Source organism: Dipodomys ordii, unplaced genomic scaffold (genome assembly GCF_000151885.1).
Source record: "Dipodomys ordii isolate 6190 unplaced genomic scaffold, Dord_2.0 Scaffold165, whole genome shotgun sequence".
Taxonomy (NCBI): domain Eukaryota; kingdom Metazoa; phylum Chordata; class Mammalia; order Rodentia; family Heteromyidae; genus Dipodomys; species Dipodomys ordii.
Window position 1 is genome coordinate 1,512,837 of NW_012267381.1, and position 23,687 is coordinate 1,536,523.

The window sequence follows — 23,687 nt, forward strand, 5'->3', positions numbered from 1 at the left end:
AGGTCCACCTGTATCCTTAAACAACTGGTTTTTTCCCCATCTCCTCCACAAGTTATACTGACATCAAATATAGTGAAAGCAGGGGTTATACTGTGAGGGAGGGACATACAAAGCAACAAAGAGATAATCTTATAAATGCATTAGAAATGCATGCATAAAAGAAAAAGACCATTAAAATACATATCTAAGGGTTCAGTTTCCTGACATCACATTATCTGACCTTTTCTGCATCTGTGGAACTCTTATCTCCAACAAACCACTAGAAAACCAAAAGTGGTGCAGTGGCTCAAGTCGTAGAGCACCTGCCTTGCTGAAGTGGGCAGGGACAGCACCGAAGCCCAGAGTTCAAGCTCCACAATGGACAAAAAAAACTTCATTGGATTTAAAATATTAATGTTTAAACTATTATCCCTTCACAGGCTCACCTAGCCATGTGCCTCCATCTAATATCATGTTTCTCAAACCAATCAAGTTGGCACTTCAGACATCCATCATCCCTCCTTTGGACCTCAATATGACTATAACCTATAACAAATTCTCAGCTTCACAAAGGACACTCAATCTAGTTATGAATCAAGAAGGGAAAATAAACACAGATTTATGTACAATAACTGACTCAAAAGACAATACTTACTATCAACAGAAATGGAAGAAACTATCTTCTGTACTTCTCCCTCAGAAGCATGAGTCTTCAGACCTTTCCGTACAGGTTGAACATCAGCTACATCCACTTTTCCAGTACTGACTTTGTTCAAGGCCTTTGAAAGTTCCTGTACATCTATCAAAGAAATAATATTGGTTTAGATACAAATTCGAAATCACAAATTTAAGGTATCATTCAAAAATTAGTATAAATACTTGACACTATTAAAAGATGATACAGTATGATGCAATTTACATTAAGTACTTTCGTGATGTATATAAATAAATTACATAAGTGTATGTATATGAATGTATGTATACTTTCACTATTGCTTAAAATAGAAGATCAATTATAAGGTAAACAGGAAGAATATATCTTGGCTAATAATTAGAAATTATTGGCTTTTTTGTTTTTTGGGGATTTTTTTGTTGTTTTATGTCGGTCATGGATCTTGAACTCTGGACCTGAACGCTGTTACTCAGCTCTTCAGCTCAAGTCTAGCACTCTACCACTTCAGCTACAGAGCCACTTCCATTTCTCTGGTGGTTTAATGGAGAGAAGAGTATCATAGACTTTCCTGCCAGAGCTGGATTTGAACCATAATCCTCAGATCTCAGCCTGCTGAGGAGATAGGATTATAGGTGTGCTGCTGACATCCAGAAGACTACTCTCTCTCTCTTTCTCTCTCTCCTTCTATTTTGTTTTGTATGTCCTGGTGCCTGAATGCTCGTCCTGGGCACTAACCCTGAGCTCTTCAGCTCAAGGCTAGCACTCTTCCACTTGAGCCACAGTGCCACTTCCTGCTTTATCTTATGTGGTACTGACCAATCAAACCCAGGGCCTCATGCATACAAGGCAAGCAGTCTACCACGGAGCCACCTTCCCAGCCCCAGTCTATTCTCTTTAAAGCCAGTCTTCTACAAACTCTCAGAACACAAAGTATCAGTAAATTATTTCCCAGCATGCAACATGAATAACCACAGCCCACCTCCCATCAGAGTCCCTCATTCCTAAGTAAAACTTCAAGAGCCTCACCCTAACTGACCATAATCTGTCAGCCTTTTGGTCTTTACATCCTGGCACACAATAATTAGCATGAAGCAGCAATAAGAAGTGAACCAGCAAGACATAGTTGCCAAGGATATGTCCCAGGGACCAATAATCTCCAACCAGGTCCTACCTTTCACAGTTCCACGGCCTCCTATAGTATATTCAAAATTTGAAGGCTTCAATGGGTTAAACAATTCACTGGGGCTCTATGCCAGTGTCTTATAACTATAAATCTAGCTACTCAGAGGCTTATATCTAAGGATACAGGGTCAAACCCAGCTCACGAAGTAATATCTGTGGAACTCTTGTCTCCACAAACCACTAGAAAACCAGAAGTGGTGCAGTGGCTCAAGTGATAGAGCACTCCCCTTGCTGAAGACGGGAGGGACAGCACCCAAGCCCAGATTTCAAGCTCCAATACCGACAACAAAAAAAAACATTGGATTTAAAATATTAACGTTAAAACTATTATCCCTTCACAGGCTCACCTAGTCATGTGCCTCCATCTAATATCATGTTTCTCAAACCAATCAAGTTGGCAATTCAGACATCCATCAACCCTCCATTGGACCTCAATATGACTATAACCTATAACAAATTCACAGCTTCACAAAGGACACTCATTCTAGTTGCTAATCAAGAAGTGAAAATAAACACAGATTTATGTACAATAACTGACTCAAAAGACAATGCTTACTATCAAGAGAAATGGAAGAAACTATCTTCTGTACTTCTCCCTCAGAAGCATGAGTCTTCAGGCTCTTCCGTACAGGTTGTACATCAACTACCTCCACTTTTCCAGTACTTACTTTGTCCAAGGCCTTTGAAAGTTCCTGTACATCTATAAAGAAAAATTTTGGTTTAGATACAATTTCCAAATAACAAATCTAAGCTCTCATTCAAAATTAGTATAAATACTTGACACTATTACAAGATGATACAGCATGATGCAATTTACATTAAGTACTTTCTTGATGTATATAAATAAATTATATATGTGTATGTGTATGAATGTATGTATCCTTTCACTGTTGCTTGTAAAATAGGAGATCAATTTTAAGGCAAACAGGAAGAATAGATCTTGGCTAATAATTTAAAATTAAAGGTTTTTTGTCTTTTTGATTTTTGGTGTTTTTTTTTGTTTTTTGTTGCTCATGAGGCTTGAACTCTGGACTTGAATGCTGTTCCTCAGCTCTTCAATTCAAGGCTAGAGCTCTATCACTTGAGCTACAGAGCCACTTCCGTTTTTCTGGTGGTTTCTTGGAGATTAGAGTATCATAGACTTCCTGCCCGGCTGGATTTGAACCAGAGTTCTCAAATCTCAGCCTGCTGAGTAGCCAGGATTATAGGAGTGAGCTGTTGAAATGCAGAAGTCTACTCTCTCTCTCTCTCTCTCTCTCTTTGTTTTTTTTTTGTGGGTCTTTGGGTCTGAATGCTGAGCCTGGGAGCTATCCCTAAGCTCTTCAGCTCAAGGCTAGCATTCTTCCACTTAAGACATATTGCGATTTCCTGCTTTTTCTTATGTGGTATTGAACAATAAAACCCAGGGCCTCATGCATGCAAGGCAAGCAGTCTACCACGGAGCCACCTTGCCAGCCCCAGTCAATTCTCTTTAAAGCCAGTCTTCTACAAAGTCTCAGAACACAAAGTATCAGTAAATTATTTCCCAGCGTGCAACATGAATAACTACAGTCCACCTCCCAACAGAGTCTCTCATTGCTAACTAAGACTTCAAGAGCCTCAAACTAACTACCCATATTCTGCCAGCATTCTGGTCTTTACATCCTAGCACACAATAATTAGCATGGAGCAGCAATAAGAAGCGAACCGACAAGACGTAGTTACCGAGGATATGTCTCAGGGACCAATAATCTCCAACCAGGTCCTACCTTTTACAGCTCTATGGCCTAGTATAGTCTATTCAAAATTTGAATGCTTCAATGGGTTAAACAATTCACTGGGGCTCTATGCCAGTGTCTTATGCCTATAAACCTAGCTACTCAGGAGGTTGATATCTAACCATCATGGTTCAAATCCAGCCCCCTCACGAACATCTGTGGAACTCTTATCTCCAACAAACCACTAGAAAACCAGAAGTGGTGCAGTGGCTCAAGTGGTAGAACACTCGCCTTGCTGAAGAGGGCAGGGACAGCACCCAGCCCAGAGTTCCAGCTCCACAACAGACAATGAAAAAATCATTGGATTTAAAATATTAATGTTTAAACTATTATCCCTTTACAGGCTCACCTAGTCATGTGCCTCCATCTAATATCATGTTTCTCAAACCAATCAAGTTGGCAATTCAGACATCCATCATCCCTCCATTGTACCTCAATAAGACTATAACCTATAACAAATTCTCAGCTTAACAAAGGACACTCAATCTAGTTGTGAATCAAGAAGGGAAAATAAACACAGATTTATGTACAATAACTGACTCAAAAGACAATACTTACTATCAAGAGAAATGGAAGAAACTATCTTCTGTACTTCTCCCTCAGAAGCATGAGCCTTCAGGCCTTTCTGTACAGGTTGCACATCACCTACATCCACTTTTCCAGTACTGACTTTATTCAAGGCCTTTGAAAGTTCCTGTACTTCTATCAAAAGAAAAAATTATGGTTTAGATACAAATTCTAAATCACAAATTTAAGCTATCATTCAAAAATTAATTTAAATACTTGACACTATTGAAAGATGATACAGCATGATGCAATTTACATTAAGTACTTTCTTGATGTATATAAATAACTTATATGTGTGTATGTGTATGAATGTATGTATACTTACACTGTTGCATATAAAATAGAAGATCAATTATAAGGCAAACAGAAAGATATATCTTGGCTAATAATTGGAAATTAAAGGTTTTTTTTTTGTTTTTTGGCCGATTTCTTTTGTTGGTTTCTGTTGGTCATGGGGCTTGAACTCTAGACCTGAAAGTGGTTTCTCAGCTCTTCAGGTCAAGGCTACTGCTCTACCACTTGAGCTACAGCGCCACTTCCATTTCTCTGGTGGTTTATTGGCGATAAGAGTTTCACAGACTTTCCTGCCTGGGCTAGATTTGAACCCCAATCCTCAGATGTCAGCCTGCTGTGTAGTTAGGATTACAGGAGTGAGCTGCTGACATCCAGAAGACTACTCTATCTCTTTCTTTTTTTTTTTTTTTGGAGGTCCTGGGGCCTGAATGCTTGGCAAAGGCGCTATCTTCAGCTCAAGGCGAGCACACTACCACTTGAGCCACAGTGCCACTTCCCGCTTTTTCTTATGTGGTACTGAAGAATCAAACACAGGACCTCATGCATGCAAGGCAAGCAGTCTACCACTGAGCCACCTTCCCAGCCCCAGTCTATTCTCTTTAAAGCCAGTCTTCTACAAAGTCTCAGAACACAAAGTATCAGTAAATTATTTCCCAGGATGTAACATGAATAACCACAGTCCATCTCGCAACAAAATCCCTCATTCCTAACTAAAATTTCGAGAGTGTCACCCTAAGTGCCCATATTCTGCCAGCATTCTGGTCTTGAAGTCGAGGCACACAATTATTAGCATGGAGCACCAATAAGAAGCGAACCGGCAAGACATAGTTGCCAAGAATATGTCCCAGGGACCAAGAATCTCCAATGAGGTCCTAACTTCCACTGTTCTATGGCCTCCAATAGTCTACTCAAAATTTCAATGCTTCAATTGCTTAAACAATTCACTGGGGCTCTATGCCAGTGTCTTATGCCTATCAACCTAGCTACTCAGGAGGCTGATATCTAAGGATCATTGTTCAAATCCAGCCCACTCAGGAACATCTGTGGGACTCTTATCTCCAACAAACTACTACAAAACCAAAAGTAGTGCAGAGCCTCAAGTGGTAGAGAACTGGCCTCTGTGAAGAGGGCAGGGACAGTACCCAAGGCCAGAGTTCAAGCTCCACAACGGACAACAAAAAAAACATTGGATTTAAAATATTAAAGTTAATTATTATATTGTTATTATTATTCCTTCACAAGCCCACATAATCATGTGCATCCATCTAATATTGTGTTCCGCAAACCAATCAAGTTGGCAATTCAGACATCCATCATCCCTCGATTGGACCTCAATATGACTATAACCTATAACAAATTCTCAGCTTCACAAAGGACACTCATTCTAGTAGCTAATCAACAAGTGAAAATAAACACGGCTTTCTGTACAATAAGTGACTCAAAAGAAAAAACTTACTATCAACAGAAATGGAAGAAACTCTCTTCTGTATTTCTCCCTCAGAAGCATGAGTCTTCAGGCTCTTCCGTACAGGTGGCACATCAGCTACATCCACTTTTCCAGTACTGACTTTGTTCAAGGCCTTTGAAAGTTCCTGTACATCTATCAAAAGAAAAAATATTGGTTTAGATACAAACTCTAAATCATAAATTTAAGCTATCATTCAACAATTAGTATAAATACTAGATACTATTAAAAAATGATAAAGCATGATGCAATTTTCATTAAGTACTTTCTTGATGTATATAAATAAATTACATATGTGTATGTATATGAATGTATGTATACTTTCACTGTTGCATATAAAATAGAAGATCAATTATAAGGCAAAAAGGAAGAATATATCTTGGCTAAAAATTGGAAATTAAAGGTGTTTTGTTTTTTTGTTCTTTGGGGTTTTTTGTTTTTGTTTTTTGTTGGTCATGGGGCTTGAATTCTGGACCTGAACTCTGTACCTCAGCTCTTCAGCTCAAGGCTAGAGCTGTACCACTTCAGCTACAGAGCCACTTCCATTTTTCTGGTGGTTTAATGGAGATAAGAGTATCATAGACCTGCCTACCCCTGCTGGATTTGAACCACAATCCTCAGATCTGAGCCCTCTGAGGAGCTAGGATTATAGGAGTGAGCTGCTGACATCCAGAAGTCTACTCTCTCTCTCTTTATCTCTCTCTTTCTTTTTTTTTTTAGGTATGTCCTGCGGCCTGAAAGCTGGGCCTAGGTGCTATCCCTGAGCTCTTCAGCTCAAGGCTAGTACTCTTCCACTTGAGTCACAGTGCCACTTCCAGCGTTTTCTAATGTGGTATTGACCAATCAAACCCAGGGCCTCATGCATGCAAAGCAAGCAGTCTACCACTGAGCCACCTTCCCAGCCCCAGTGTATTTTCTTTAAAGCCAGTCTTCTACAAAGTCTCAGAACACAAAGTATCAGTAAATTATTTCCCAGCATGCAACATGAATAACCACAACCCACCTCCCAACAGAGTCCCTCACTGCTAACTAAAACTTCAAGAGCCTCACCCTAACAGCCCATATTGTGCCTGCATTCTGGCCTTTATATCCTGGCACACAATAATTAGCATGGAGCAGCAATAAGAAGCTAACTGGAAAGACATAGTGGCCAAGTATATGTAGCAGGAACCAATAATCTCCAACCAGTTCCTATCTTCCACAGTTCTATGGGCTCCTGTACTCTATTCAAAATTTGAACAATTCACTGGGGCTCTATGACAGTGTCTTACGCCTATAAACCTAGCTACTCAGAAAGCTGATATCTACAGATCATGGCTCAAATCCAGCCCACTCAGGAACATCTGTTGGACTCTTATCTCCAAAAAACCACTAGAATACCAGAAGTGGTGCAGTGGCTCAAGTGGTAGAGCACTCCCCTTGCTGAAGAGGGCAGGGACAGCACCCAAGCCCAGAGTTCTAGCTCCACAATGGACAACAAAAACATCATTGGATTTAAAATATTAATGTTTAAACAATTATCACTTCACAGCCTCATCTAGTCATGTGCCTCCATCTAATATCATAAGTGTTTCTCAAACCAACCAAGTTGGCAATTCAGATATCCATCATCCCTCTATTGGACCTCAATATGCCTATAACCTATAACAAATTCTCAGCTTCACAAAGGACTCTCCTTCTAGGTACTAATCAAGAAGTGAAAATAAACACGGCTTTCTGTACAATAACTGACTTAAAAGACAATACTTACTATCAACAGAAATGGAAGAAACTATCTTCTGTACTTCTCCCTCAGAAGCATGAGTCTTCAGACCCTTCCCTACAGGTTGAACATCAGCTACATCCACTTTTCCAGTACTGACTTTGTTCAAGGCCTTTGAAAGTTCTTGTACATCTATCAAAAGAAAAAATTTTAGTTTAGATACAAATTCTAACTAACAAATTTAATCAATTATTCAAAAATAGTATAAATACTTGACATGAATAAAAGATGATACAACATGATGCAATTTACATTAAGTACTTTCTTGATGTATATAAATAAATTATATATGAGTATGTGTATGAATGTATGTATATTTTCACTGTTGCTTATAAAATAGAAGATCAATTATAAAGCAAACAGGAAGAATATATCTTGACCAATAATTGGAAATTAAAGATTTTTTGTTTTTTGAGGTTTTTTTGTTGTTTTTTTGGGGGGGCATGGTGCTTGAACTCTGGACCTGAACTCTGTTCCTCAGCTCTTCAGCTCAAGGCTAGCGCTCTACCACTTGAGCTACAGTGCCACATCCGTTTTTCTGGTGTTTTAATGGAGATAACAGTATCATAAACTTTCCTGCTCGGCTGGATTTGAACCACAATGCTCAGATCTCAGCCTGCTGAGGAGCTAGGATTACAGGAGTGAGCTGCTGATATCCAGAAGTCTGCTCGATCTATCTCTCTCTCTCTCTTTCTTTTTGTAGGTCCTAGTGCCTGAATGCCGGGCCTGGGCGCTATCCCTGAGCTCTTCAGCTCAAGGCTAGCACTCTTCCACTTAAGCCACAGTGCCACTTCCTGCTTTTTCTTATGTGGTACTGACCAATCACACCCAGGGACTCATGCATGCAAGGCAAGCAGTCTACCACGGAGCCACCTACCCAGACCCAGTCTATTCTCTTTAAAGCCAGTCTTCTACAAAGTCTCAGAACACAAAGTATCAGTAAATTATTTCCCAGCATGCAACATGAATAACCACAGTCCACCTCCCAACAGAGTCCCTCATTCCTAACTAAAACTTCAATAGCCTCACCCTAACTGCCCATATTCTGTCTGCATTCTGGTCTTTAAATCATGGCACACAATAATTAGCATGGAGCAGCAATAAGAAGTGAACCAGCAAGACATAGTGGCCAAGTATATATAGCAGGAACCAATAATCTCCAACCAGTTCCTACCTTCCACAGTTCTATGGCCTCCTATAGTCTATTCAAAATTTGAAGGCTTTAATGGGTTAAACAATTCACTGGGGCTCTATGCCATTGTATTACGCCTATTAACCTATCTACACAGGAGGCTGATATCTAAGGATCATGGTTCAAATCCAGCATGCCCAGGAACATCTGTGGAACTCTTATCTCCAACAAACCACTAAAAAACCAGAAGTGGTACAGTGGCTCAAGTGGTAGAGCACTCGCCTTGCTGAAGACGGCAGGGACAGCACCCTAGCCCAGAGTTCCAACTCCACAACTGACAACAAAAAAATTATTGGATTTAAAATATTAACGTTTAAACTATTATCCCTTCATAGGCTCACTTAGTCATGTGCCTCCATCTAATATCATATTTCTAAAACCAATCAAGTTGGCAATTCAGACATCCATCAACCCTCCATTGGACCTCAATATGACTATAACCTATAACAAATTCTCAGCTTCACAAAGGACACTCATTCTAGTTGCTAATCAAGAAGTGAAAATAAACACGGCTTTCTGTACAATAACTGACTCAAAAGACAATACTTACTATCAAGAGAAATGGAAGAAACTATCTTCTGTACTTCTCCCTCAGAAGCATGAGTCTTCAGGCCCTTCCCTACAAGTTGCACATCAGCTACGTCCACTTTTCCAGTACTGACTTTCTTCAAGGCTTTTAAAAGTTCCTGTACGTCTATCAAAAGAAATAATAATGGTTTAGATACAAATTCTAAATAACAAATTTAAGCTATCATTCAAAAATTAGTATAAACACTTGACCCAATTCAAAGATGATACACCATGATGTAATTTATATTAAGTACTTGCTTGATGTATATAAATTATATATGTGTATGTGTATGAATGTATGTATACTTTCACTGTTGCTTATAAAATAGAAGATCAATTATAAGGCAAACAGGAAGAATATATCTTGGCTAATGATTGGAAACTAAAGGTTTTTTGTTTTAGGTTTTTGGGGGTTTTTTGTTGGGTTTTTTTTTGGGGTCATGGTGCTTGAACTATGGGCCTGAACCTGTTCCTCAGCTATTCAGCTCAAGGCTAGTGCTCTACCACTTGAGCTACAGCGCCACTTCCGTTTTTCTGGTGGTTTATTGGAGATGAGATTTTCACAGACTTACCTGCCCAGACTGGATTTGAACAGCAATCCTTAGATCTAAGCCTGCTGAGTTGCTAGGAATACAGCAATGAGCTACTGAAATGCAAAAGTCTCTCTCACTCTCTCTTTTTTTTTTGTAGGTCCTGGGGCCTGAATGCTGGGCCTGGGTGCTATCCCTGAGCTCTTCAGCTCAAGGCTAGCACTCTACCACTTGAGCCACAGTGCCACTTCCAGCTTCTTCTTAAGTGGTGCTGACCAACAAACCCAGGGCCTCATGTGTGCAAGGCAAACAGTCTACCACTGAGCAACCTCCCCAGACCCAGTCTATTCTCTTTAAAGCCAATCTTTTACAACTCTGAGAACACAAAGTACAAAGTATCAGTAAATTATTTCACAGCATGCAACATGAATAACCACAGTCCACCTCCCAACAGAATCCCTCATTCCTAACTAAAACTTCAAGAGCCTCACCCTAATTGCCCATATTCTGCCAGCATTCTGGTCTTTAAATTGAGGCACACAATAAGAAGCAAACTGGCAATACAGAGTTGCCAAAGATATGTCCCAGGGACCAAGAATCTCCAACCAGGTCCTACCTTTCACAGTTCTATTGCCTCCTAATAGTTTATTCAAAATTTGAATGCTAAAATGGTTAAAAAATTCACTGGGGCTCTATGCTAGTGTCTTATGCCTATAATCCTAGCTACTCAGGAGGTTGGTATCTAAGGATCATGGTTCAAATCCAGCTCATGCAGGAACATCTGTGGGACTCTTATCTCCACAAACCACTAGAAAACCAAAAGTGGTGCAGTGGCTCAAGTGGTAGAACACTCGCCTTGCTGAAGAGGGCAGGGACAGCACCCAAGCCCAGAGTTCAAGCTCTACAACCGACAACAAAAAAATCATTGTATTTAAAATATTAATGTTTATTATAACATTATTATTATTATCTCTTCACAGGTCTACCTAATCATGTGCCTCCATCTAATATCGTGTTTCTCAAACCAATCAAGTTGGCAATTCAGACATCCATCATCCCTCCATTCGACCTCAATATGACTATAACCTATAACAAATTTTCACCTTCACAAAGGACACTCATTCTACCTGCTAATCAAGAAGTGAAAATAAACACAGATTTATGTACAATAACTAACTGAAAAGACAATACTTACTATCAACAGAAATGGAAGAAACTATCTTCTGTACTTCTCCCTCAGAAGCATGAGTCTTCAGGCCCTTCCCTACAGGTTGCACATCAGCTACATCCACTTTTCCAGTACTGACTTTGTTCAAGGCCTTTGAAAGTTCCTGTACATCTATCAAAAGAAATAATATTGGTTTAGATACAAATTCGAAATCACAAATTTAAGCTATCATTCAAAAATTAGTATAAATACTTGACACTATTAAAAACTGATACAGCATGATGCAATTTACATTAAGTACTTTCTTGATGTGTATAAATAAATTATATATGTGTATGTGTATGAATGTATGTAAACTTTCACTGTTGCTTATAAAATAGAGGATCAATTATAAGGCAAACAGGAAGAATATATCTTGGCTAATAATTGAAAATTATAGGTTTTTTGTTTCTTGGGGGTTTTTTTGTTGTTGTTGTTGGTCATGGTGCTTGAACTTTGCACCTGAACGCTTTTCTTCAGCTCTTCAGCTCAAGGCTAGTGCTCTACCACTTGAGCTACAGTGCCACTTCCATTTTTCTGGTGGTTTATTGGAGATAAGAGTTTCACAGACTTTCCTGCCCCCCACTGGCTTTCAACCACAATCCTCAGATCTCAGCCTGCTGAGTAGCTAGGATTACAGGAGTGAGCTGCTCACATCCAGAAGTCTACTTTCTCTCTCTCTCTTTTCTTTTTTTTTGTAGGTCCTTGGGCCTGAACGCTGGGCCTGGGCGCTATCCCCGAGCTCTTCAGCTCAAGGCTAGCACTCTTCCACTTGAGCCACAGTGTCACTTCCCACTTTTTTTTTATGTGGTACTGACCAATCAAACCCAGGGCCTCATGCATGCAAGGCAAGCAGTCTACCACTGAGCCACCTTCCCAGCCCCAGTCTATTCTCTTTAAAGCCAGTCTTCTACAAAGTCTCAGAACACAAAATATCAGTAAATTATTTCCCAGCATGCAACATGAATAACCACAGTTCACCTCCCAACAGAGTCCCTCATTCCTAACTAAAACTTCAAGAGCCTCACCCTAACAGCCCATATTCTGCCAGTATTCTGGTCTTTAAATCATGGCACACAATAATTAGCATGGAGTAGCAATATGATGCGAACCCCCAACACATAGTGGCCAAGTATATGTAGCAGGAACCAATAATCTCCAACCAGTTCCTACCTTCCACAGTTCTATGGCCTCCTATAGTCTATTCAAAATTTGAATGCTTCAATGGGATAAACAATTCACTGGGGCTCTATGCCAGTGTCTTATGCCTATAAACCTAGCTACTCAGGAGGCTTATATCTAAGGATCCTGGTTAAATCCAGCTCACACAGGAACATCTGTGGGACTCTTCTCTCCAACAAACCACTAGAAAACCAGAAGTGGTACAGTGGCTCAATTGGTAGAGCACTCGCCTCGCTGAAGAGGGCAGGGGCAGCACCCAACCCCAGAGTTCCAGCTCCACAACTGACAAAAAAATCATTGGATTTAAAATATTAACGTTTAAACTATTATCACTTCACAGGCTCAACTAGTCATGTGCCTCCATCTAATATCGTAAGTGTTTCTCAAACCAAACAAGTTGGCAATTCATACCTCCATCATCCCTCCATTGGACCTCAATATGACCTTAACCTATAACAAATTCTCAGCTTCACAAAGGACACTCATTCTAGTTGCTAATCAAGAAGGGAATATAAACACAGATTTATGTACAATAACTGACTCAAAAGATAATACTTACTATCAGCAGAAATGGAAGAAACTATCTTCTGTACTTCTCCCTCAGAAGCATGAGTCTTCAGGCCCTTCCCTACAGGTTGCACATCAGCTACATCCACTTTTCCAGTACTGAATTTTTTCAAGGCCTTTGAAAGTTCCTGTACATCTATCAAAAGAAAAAACTTTGGTTTAGATACAAATTCTAAATAACAAATTTAAGCTATCATTCAAAAATTAGTATAAATACTTGACACTATTAAAAAATGATTCAGCATGATGTAATTTACATTAAGTAGTTTCTTGATGTGTATAAATAAATTACATATGTGTATGTGTATGAATGTATGTATACTTGCACTGTTGCTTATAAAATAGAAGATCAATTATAAGGCAAACAGGAAGAATTTATCTTGGTTAATAATTGAAAATTAAAGGTTTTTTTTGTTCTTGTTGTTGTTTTTTGTTGGTCATGGGGCTTGAACTCTGGGCCTGAACGCTGTCCCTCAACTCTTCAGCTGAAGGCTAGTGGTCTACCACTTGAGCTACAGCGCTACTTACAGTTTTCTGGTGATTTATTAGAGATAAGAGTTTTACAGACTTTTCTTCCCAGACTGGCTTTGAACTGCAATCCTCATATCTCAGCCTGCTGAGTAGCTATGATTACAGAAGTGAGCTGCTGACACCCAGAAGTCTGCTCTCTGTTTCTCTCTTTCTTTTTTTTTTTTTGGTAAGTCCTGGGGCCTGAACGCTGGGTCTGGGCGCTATCCCCGAGCTCTTCAGCTCAAGGCTAGCACTCTTCAACTTGAGCCACAGTGCCACTTCCTGCTTTTTTTTATGTGGTGTGACCAATCAAACCCAGGGTCTCATGCATGCAAGGCAAACAGTCTACCACTGAGCCACCTTCCCAGTCCCAGTCTATTCTCTTTAAAGCCTACAAAGTCTCAGAACACAAAGTATCAATAAATTATTTCCCAGCATGCAACATGAATAACCACAACCCACCTCCCATCAGAGTCCCTCATTGCTAACTAAAACTTCAAGAGCCTCACCCTAATTGACCATATTCTGCCTGCATTCTGGTCTTTATATCCTGGCACACAATAATTAGCATGGAGCAGCAATAAGAAGCGAACCGGCAAGATATAGTTGCCAAGGATATGTCCCAGGGACCAAGAATCTCCAACCAGGTCCTACCTTCCACAGGTCTAATGCCTCCTAATAGTCTATTCAAAATTTGAATGCTTTAATGGGTTAAACATATCACTGGGGCTGGATGCCAATGTTTTAATCCTGTAATCCTACCTACTCTAAGGATCATGGTTCAAATCCAGCCCCTGCAGGAGCATCTGTGGGACTCTTATCTCCAACAAACCACTAGAAAACCAGAAGTGGTGCAGTGGCTCAAGTGGTAGAGCACTCGCCTCGCTGAAGAGGGCAGTGACAGCAAGCAAGCTCAGAGTTCAAGCTTCACAACTGACAACAAAAAACCATTGCATTTAAAATATTAACCTTTAAACTAATATCCATTCACAGGCCCATCTAGTCATGTGCCTCCATCTAATATTTTAATTGTTTCTCAAACCAATCATGTTGGCAATTCAGACATCCATCATCCCTCCATTGGACCTCAATATGACTATAACCTATAACAAATTCTCAGCTTCACAAAGGACAATCATTCTAGTAGCTAATCAACAAGTGAAAATAAACATGGCTTTCTGTTAGTTACAATAACTAACTGAAAAGACAATACTTACTATCAACAGAAATGGAAGAAACTATCTTCTGTACTTCTCCCTCAGAAGCATGAGTCTTCAGGCCCTTCCCTACAGGTTGCACATCAGCTACATCCACTTTTCCAGTACTGACTTTGTTCAAGGCCTTTGAAAGTTCCTGTACATCTATCAAAAGAAAAAATTTTGGTTTAGATACAAATTCGAAATAACAAATTTAAGCTATCATTCAAAAATTAGTATAAATACTTGACACTATTAAAAGATGATTCAGCATGATGCAATTTACATTAAGTACTTTCTTGATGTATATAAATAAATTATTTTTGTGTATGTCTATGAATGTGTGTATGCTTTCACTGTTGCTTATAAAATTGAAGATCAATTATAAGGCAAACAGGAATAATATATCTTGGCTAATAATTGGAAATTATTGTTTTTTGGGGTTTTTGTTTTATTGGGGTTGTTTTGTTGTTGTTTTTTTGTCAGTCCTGTCGCTTGAACACTGGGTCTGAACGCTGTCCCTCAGCTCAAGGCTAGTGCTCTACCACTTGAGCTACAGTGCCACTTCCGTTTTTTTGGTGGTTTATTGGAGATAAATGTTTCACTGACTTTCCTGCTAAGGTTGGGTTTGAACCGCAATCCTCAGATCTCAGCCGTGCCCAGCAGAAATTAATGTTTATTTAGTGGGGAGTTTTACTCTCATATACCTAACTCTATTTTATTTTTGTTTGTTGCTAGGGTTTTCCTATGTGCCTCATCTTAATGTCAAACTCATTATTTCTCTGCCTCAGCCTTCAAAGTGCTAGGATTATAAGCATGTTCCACCATATTCCACTTGATATGGTTGAACATGCTTATAATATAACTTGATATGGTGGAACATGCCCCTCTATTTAATAACAAGACACTTTAATAGAAGCCTAATGTAGACAATAACTTCGTATAAAGATATTTTCTTGATAGAAATTTCCAATACTTTGAAAGACCTGGTAAAGCTTTTTTCTAGAAGAAAACTATCTTTTACTGAAGTAGTCACCTCATCTGTCTAATAATGAAAACCCCGTATTTAGTATATATTAATATAGTATATATAGTATAGTATATATTATAAAATATATGCTATATATTATATAGTATATGTTAATATAGTATATCTAGTTTGGATACTTGCCTAGCAAGTGCTAAGACCTGAGTTCAAATCCTAGTATATATATATATGTATATACATATATACATATGTGTGTATATATATATATGTAAGTGAACCCACCTTCAAATGAAGAAGATGGCTTACTTTTGTCCAAATTCTCCAAAATTTGCTTGAGACTTACTTCATCATTTTCTAAAAAATAAAACATACAGACTATAAAATGACAAGGTGCCAAAGTTAATAATCATTAAACAGCGATGATAAAGAATAAGGATGGGCAAATTTTGTAATTTCTGAAAAGTAGCAGAAAAAATTAAATTAGTTAAAAATCATCTTATTCAAAGTCCTTTCCTTCAATGCAAGAAATAACCTGTAACTATATTCAGTTACTTGACTTTAAAAATTGTAGTTTGAGGGCTGGGAAGTTGGCTCAGTGGTCCAGCGCTTGCCTTGCATGTCTGAGGCCCTGGGTTCGATTCCTCAGCACCACATAAGCAAAAAGCCGGAAGTGGTGCTGTGGCTCAAGTGGTAGAGCACTCGCCTTGAGCTGAAGAGCTGAGGGACAGCGCCCAGGCCCAGAGTTCAGGCCCCATGACCGGACCCCCCCAAAAAATTGTAGTTTGATTTACATGTGAGCATGTATATATGTGATACGAATAAACAGAGGATGCCTCTAAAAAGCATTTTCAAAAGAAAACAATACAAATTCTACTTAGGTATCAATATGCTGTTGTTTTCATTGTATTTCTCACTCAGTGTGTCTCTTAACTCTAAGAATGAGCTCAATGAGAAAGAAAAATGATATGTTAGCAAGGAAGTGGTGAGAAGGGAACATCCACACTCACAGTGAGTACTCAAAGTATTATTAATGGAAGCCATAAAATCATGGGAGATGCTATGTAGTTCCTCAACATAGAAAAATAAAACTACTGTGTGATCTAGTAATTCTAATTCTTAATACTAAAAAAGAAATCAGGATATCTACACTTTCATGGTCATTACAGCATATTCATTGTAGCTGAAATGTTATATCAACCTAAGTGTCCATCAATAGATGAATAGACAATACAATGCAATGAATACACTCACATACCTACACACACACACACACACACACACACACACACACACACACATACACACACACACTAAAATAGTATTTGGCCTTTGAAAAGAAATTTTGTTGCTGTGTGTCAGTGGTTCACGCCTGTAATCCTAGCTACTCAGGAGGCTGAGATCTAAGAATCATAGTTCAAAGCCAGCCTGGGAAGGAAAGTCTATGAGACACTTATTTCCAATAAACCATTCAGAAAACCAGAAGTAGTGCTATGGCTCAAGTGGTAGATCACTTACCTTGAGCTGAATAGCCCAGGCCCAGAGGTCAAGCCCCATAACCAACAAAAAAATTAAGTTAAATTAAATAGAAATTTTGTCATTTTCAAGAGCATGGATGAACAATGTGTGAAGTAAAATAAGTCAGGCATATAATGATCAAATACTAATGATCTTAGTTCTATGTGGAACAATTTTAGATTTGGAGCAGTAATTATCAGGAACTGGTGTAGTGGGTAGTGGAGGTCAGGGAAACAGTGTTAGTTAAGGGGTAGAACATTTCAGTGGACAGCAGGAATAAGTTCTGGAGATCTATTTACAGCAAAATGCTACATTAATAATGATACATACTTAAAATTGCTTAGAATATTTTTTAAATTTTATCACAAAATTTATAAGGATGTAAGATGAGGCATAATTATCTTGACTTAATATTGTGTGTGTGTGTATATATATATATATATGTATGTATATATAGATCATCATTTTATATACTATAAGTGTCTAATTTTTCATTTATTAATTGAAAATAAACAAGTTTATTGGTCAAAACAGAAACAGATATTCAAGTACACATATAAGTAGGGCTTGGTTAAGCTCAACAGAAATTTCTTTTTTAAAAAAGAATTTACTTTCAGGGCTAGAAAGGTGGCTCAGTGGTAGAGTGCTTGCCTTGCATGCATGAAGCCCTGGGTTCAAATTCCTCAGTACTACATAAGCAGAAAAAGCTGGAAGTAGCACTGTGGCTCAAGTGATAGAGTGCTAGCCTTGAGCTGAAAAGCTGAGGGACAGCACCCAGGCCCAGTTCAGGCCCCACGAGCGACAAAAAAAAAAAAAAAAATTCCCTTCAATAGAAGCCTTTCTCAGGATCTCCTGGAATGTCTTGTCACTTACTGGAATATCAGAACTCAAAAGTTTGTAGTTCAGTTTATTTATAGGCATCTCATTATTTCTGATATTATCAAGAGCTATAGTCTTCACTAAATCTATGATTTCAAAAGAACAGATGATGGAGTTGGAACAAAGCCCTCTTTAAGCCAAATACCTACAACCTGCAAACGGCAGGAATATTTTAAGTCTTTTTTTTTGGGGGGGGGTGGGGAGGAGGTCCGGTTGTAGGGCCTGAACTCTGGGCCTGGGCGCTGTCCCTCAGCTCTTCAGTTCAAGGCTAGCACTCTACCACTTGAGCCACAGCGCCACTTCCGGCTTTTTTTCTTTTTGCTTATACGGTGCTGAGGAATCGAACCCAGGGCCTCATGCATGCAAGGCAAGCCTCTACCACTGAGCCACCTTCCCAGCATTTTAAGACTTTTTTCTTCTCAGTTGTGAGGCTCAGGGCCTGAACACTGTTCCTCAACTTTTTTGCTCAGGTACAGCACTCTACCACTTTAAGTCATAGTGCTACTTCCAAGCTTGAGACTTTTAGATTTTTAGATTGAGACTTTGAGATTTTTAGAAATCAGTTAAACTTGGAAAAAAATATATTAAGTGAAGTAAGCCAGACACAAAGAAATATAGGCTGCATGGTTTTCACCATTTGTAATAACTAGAATATGTCTGTGCATAGTAAAAGACAAATAATTACACTTGGACATGATTAATTAAATAGCACTCTAAGCATTCACATACTGAGAACAAAGGAAGATAATCTTAGGAGAGGATCACAATGGCTTAATAACTATGTGCATATAACACATAAAATGATGCTTTTTGAAATGAACTCCAAAAAATTGAAACAGGGTTTTTTTAAAATACTGTTTGTAGTTTTCTTTTTTTCTTACTTTTTCCTTTGGTTTATTCCCTGTTGTCAGTTTTTGATTTCTGCACTCATTGTCTTGTATATAGTTTATCTAATTTGGAGAAGGGAAGGAGAACCACAGAAATGATAGGACAAAGGATGAAACAATTTAACAGTGATATTCACTAGATACTATGTTGGAAATGACTTTACAACTTGGGGATGGGATCAGGGTTGGGAGGAGAAAAAAGTGGGAGAAAATGAAAGAGGAGGTAACAGTATTCAAAAAGAAATGTACTCATTACCTCACTTATGTAACTGCAACCCCTCTGTATATCACCTTTACAAGAAATTTTAACTTTAAAAAAGAAATCAGTTAACAAACAAATTACTAATGAGGTAAAAGGTAAGCTTCTGAATAATTCTATGTAATTTTGCTTTTCTGTTATATACTTCATTTTTAGACTGCAAAGTTTTTCCTGAGTAATTAGGTGGAAACTCTGAATAAGAGGTCAAGAAACAGAAGCACTTGGCTTCTGCTGACATACAAAAATCTACAATTCATAGACTGAAAAACCTTGGGCTAGTACAATGTCTTAGCATTAGGGAGCCTTTCTCTCTTACCAGTCTACCCACTTGTTTTAGGTACACTAGATTTTTTTCTTTAACATTATCATGTTTAATTTTTGTTGCAAAAATTAGCATGTAGATATAAATAGAGAGAAGAGAAAATTGTATGAGTCATTATGGGGGACTGTGTACTTGTAAAGTAAAGCATGTAAAGTATAGCATACACTAAGCAAAGTTAGGAGTTGTATTCGGGGTATATAACTCTAAATAATTCATTAGACTTAAAGCATAAATTAAAATTTTAAGACATAGGAAAGCTGAATATTGCAGATTAAAAAGTCAAAGAAAATTTAAGACTGAGGAATTGAAAGTAAATATTAAGATAAAACTAATTGAAAATACAAGGGAAACCAACTATTTAAGAAAAGGAAAACCACCATAGAAAGACCTTAGAAAGTTGTTTTAATTTTTATTCATTTACTATACTTACTGTTGAATGGTGATGGTTTAGATGAATCAGTGAAACTATCAATTATGTCTTTTGAGACGATCTTATTTTCTGTAAAGTTAATAAAAAATGTATACATAAAGGCAATTTAAAACTCATTAAGGTAGAGACCTGGTATTATCTTAATACTGTTGCACTGTCCTATACTTGTGTAATCACAATGAATAAATTAGATTGATTAAATAGCCAACAAACAAATATGTACAAAAGAAAATATGTAAAAACTAAAAATCTCCAAGTAAGTAAAAATATTTAGGAAATCAAGCCCCACTGTGGACACACACACATGTGCATATACACATGTGCACACATAAACATACACACACAAAGAAAATTAGCCTATATGATCATGGTCCACAAAAAAAATGAAATAATTTGAGAAATAGCAAGTATTCACCATCTGCTGCAGAGTTCAGTGACACCCCTAGCTGGTCTTCATTTAAAGGGTTTTCCAGGTTCTTCAAGGTGGATAAAAGTTCTTTAACTTCAGCTTTTCCATCAGAGACAGTATTAACAACAAGCCATGCATCTTCTATTCCTATGAACATATATTGATGGTTAGTCTATGTAAATAAGCTCATAACAACTAGAATAAAGGAAATGTATTCATTTTCTAGAATAGCTTATCTTTTTCTGTTGCTTTGAAAAATCCTCTATGCTGAAAGCTTCACAAAATCCTTATTTTAATGCTTAGAGATATGAAACATTAAAACATTTTACCTTAATTTTTATTTTAAGTAGTTGTACAACTGAGTTGTCATTTGAGAAAACAGTATATGATTACAATGAATCATGACCCTTTCGTCATTTTCTGCCATCCTTCCCAACTCCAACCCTTCCCTCAACTTTCTTAATTTTCTAGAATATGAATTACAAGAAACAAAATAACTAAGACCACAATAGTCCCTAAAGAAAATATGCCACAATATTTAAAATTCCTTTTTAAATTAAAAAGGTGTCCCTAACTCTCCCTCTCCAAATGTTTGGCAAGAATTTCAATGCTCTTGATGATAGGCTAGTAAACAGATGTTTCATTAACTTAATTATAAATATTAATCTCTGACAATTTTGGGTCTGTACTAAGGTTTGAACTCAGTGTCTCCAACTTCCTAAGTAAACATTCTACTGCCTGAACCATACCCCAGTCCTTTTTTTTGTTTTGTTTTTGTTTTCTGGATTGGGTCTCATGCTTTTGCTTTAGCTGGCCTCAAACAGAGATCCTTCTATCTCCACTTCCTGAGTAGCTGTGATTACAGGTATATACCACCATACCTGGCTCTCAGTTAAAAATTCACTCACTGTACACATCATGATTACTATCTTATTTATGTTGTCTCAATTTTTCCCTCTAATTCAGGGTAACCCTTTAACTATGAAGAACAACATAAGGTGTCAATGAATCCTGAAACAGAGTTATCTGTTTTATTAGTCTTGGAATTATTTAACTTTTGGTAAAATAAATAATTTCTTTTGGTTGTGTGTATTCCATTTCAGCAACTCCTTTCTTTAAGTTTGTACAGGTGTTATACTGTCATGAATTGGTTAGTTTGTAATACTTTGAAATAGTGTTATAAAGTGATCTTATATCTGATCAGGCACATTCCCCATAATAGTTGTTCTTTTTTTTTAATTAAAATTTTTTTCTGCTGGTCCTGGACCTTGAACTCTAGGCCTGGGTGATATCCCTAAGCTCCTTTTGTTCAAGACTAGTGCTCTACCACTTGAGCAACAGGACCAATATGACTTTTTCATAAATAATTGGAGATTAGAATCTCACAGTTTCCTGGCCTGGCTGGCTTCAAACCTTGAGCCTCATATCTCAGACTCCTGAGTAGCTAGAATTACAAGTGTGAGCCACCAGTGCCCAGCCCTATAATGGTTCTCTTTGCTATATATACTCTAGTAGTCTTTGGAATAAATACCAAAATTACATGTAAAGGTTCGCATCAAAAATTTCCTGAGATATTGATTGTAAACACATTCAAATTACAGATTCATTTGTAATGTGCTTACTTTTAGCATCTATTTTAAATACCCAGTCTTACAACTCTAATCCTCAACCTGGGTTGATTTACTGTCCTTTTTGCTGAAATGTCAAAACAGACTGAAAAAAACTCAGTTAATCATTTAAAATTACTGGCCAAGAGTAAGAGACTAAACCCAAATAAATTAGAATAAATAAACATATAAAAATAGAAAGGAGCAAAAATCATTGCAGTTGATCAAAGAAAGGAAGAACAGAGAATTGTGATAATAAGATAGATAATCCTCTGATAAGACTGATAAGAAGACCATAAAATACAAAAGAAAAAGAAATGAATAGAGATATATCCCAGGTTTTAAAAGTAATTCAAGAAGATTAGGAAAAATAAATTCATGTTTCAGAAATTTGAAAAATGGGTTTAAAAATGTATATATTTTGGGGGGCAGGGGGAGGTTGGGAAGGGATGGGAAGGGGAAACAAAGGAGGAGGCTACAATGCTTGATAAGAAATGTACTCATTATCTTGTCCATGTAATTGTAACCCCTCTGTACAGTATTTTCACAATAAAAAAAGGAAAAAATGTATATATTTCTACTATGTTTAAAATGAAAGAATGAAAAAGAGGCCTTGAATGACTTCTACAAATACACACACACACACACACACACACACACACACACACACACACAAACACCCCAATCCAAAACATGAAGTTTGTAATTACATTTATTTCAAATTTCATACTTACTTTGACACTCCACAAAGTCATCAGTGTTGGCCAGTTCTCTGATGACATCCTTAAAAGACACCACTTCATCTTAAAAAAAAATTAGATATTCTTTTTTTAAAAAAACATTTGATATTACAAAATTGATATTATAAAACAAAAATATAAAGCAGAATAATGGAAGAATGACAATTACCTTGTACATATGCGATGTGTGAACTAAATGTAAAAATAAAAGCTACCAGAAAGATTTTTCCAAAAATAAGTTCCTTTGATACAAAGTATATCCATTAGAAATGAAATAAAAAATGATTTCAATTTTTCTTTAGACAAGGAGACTGGGAGATGGCTGCTTTAGGCATTTAAGGTGAAGCTTCTGAAAAACTTAAAACTTTGCATAAAATACAATTATTACTCACCATTAGGATTAGTATTATCCAAAACCTTCTGTGTTTCATCATCTGTAAGGTGGATTCCTATAGCATTTAAATTTTGCTGAATGTCAGAAATGGTTTTAGGATCACTTTTACGAATGTTGACATTGTAAAATGTATTTTTTTCCTCTGGAAAGAGATAATTATTTTTCAGCTGGAGAGTAAGAAAAAATTTAGGAATAGAAGAAAGCCTACTCAACCTGAAAAGAAAACTCTACAGCTGACATCATGCTTGGTACCGAAACACTAAGTGGTTTCTTCTAAAATCACAAACAGAAACTTATAGATTCTCACCATCTCTATTCAGCATTATTCTGGAGATGGTGGCCATAGCAAGGGGCTTAAAAAGACATAAAAGGTATCCAGATTGAAAAATAAGACAAAAACTTATTTAAAACATCAACTTAAATTACAATTTAGTAAAATTATAGAGTTCCAGGTCAATATAAAAGTTGTATTTCTGTCTAGCAGCAACAGAAAAATAGATGCTATAATTTCATAATAATTTATATAGCTGGAAGAGGAGCTGTGGCTCAAATGGTAGAGCATTTGCCTTGAGCTGAAGAGCTCAGGGACAACACTCAGGCCCAGAGTTCAAGCCCCATGACCAA

At 37.5% G+C, this 23,687-nt stretch overlaps 1 protein-coding gene across 1 annotated transcript in view; it reads right to left on the bottom strand.

Annotated features, from left to right (window-relative positions):
• Positions 1-23,687, bottom strand: part of Efcab13 (EF-hand calcium binding domain 13) — a 132,092-nt gene that overhangs the window by 58,881 nt on the left and 49,524 nt on the right. The window contains exons 18-31 of the mRNA XM_013033241.1: positions 23,062-23,205; positions 22,664-22,732; positions 20,329-20,469; positions 19,914-19,982; positions 15,904-15,975; positions 14,655-14,798; positions 12,920-13,063; positions 11,167-11,310; positions 9,422-9,565; positions 7,668-7,811; positions 5,909-6,052; positions 4,150-4,293; positions 2,391-2,534; positions 635-778 (exon numbers count right to left, since the gene is read on the bottom strand). Coding sequence (XP_012888695.1) covers positions 635-778; positions 2,391-2,534; positions 4,150-4,293; positions 5,909-6,052; positions 7,668-7,811; positions 9,422-9,565; positions 11,167-11,310; positions 12,920-13,063; positions 14,655-14,798; positions 15,904-15,975; positions 19,914-19,982; positions 20,329-20,469; positions 22,664-22,732; positions 23,062-23,205 — 1,791 coding nt within the window. The remainder of the gene's footprint in view (positions 1-634; positions 779-2,390; positions 2,535-4,149; positions 4,294-5,908; positions 6,053-7,667; positions 7,812-9,421; positions 9,566-11,166; positions 11,311-12,919; positions 13,064-14,654; positions 14,799-15,903; positions 15,976-19,913; positions 19,983-20,328; positions 20,470-22,663; positions 22,733-23,061; positions 23,206-23,687) is intronic.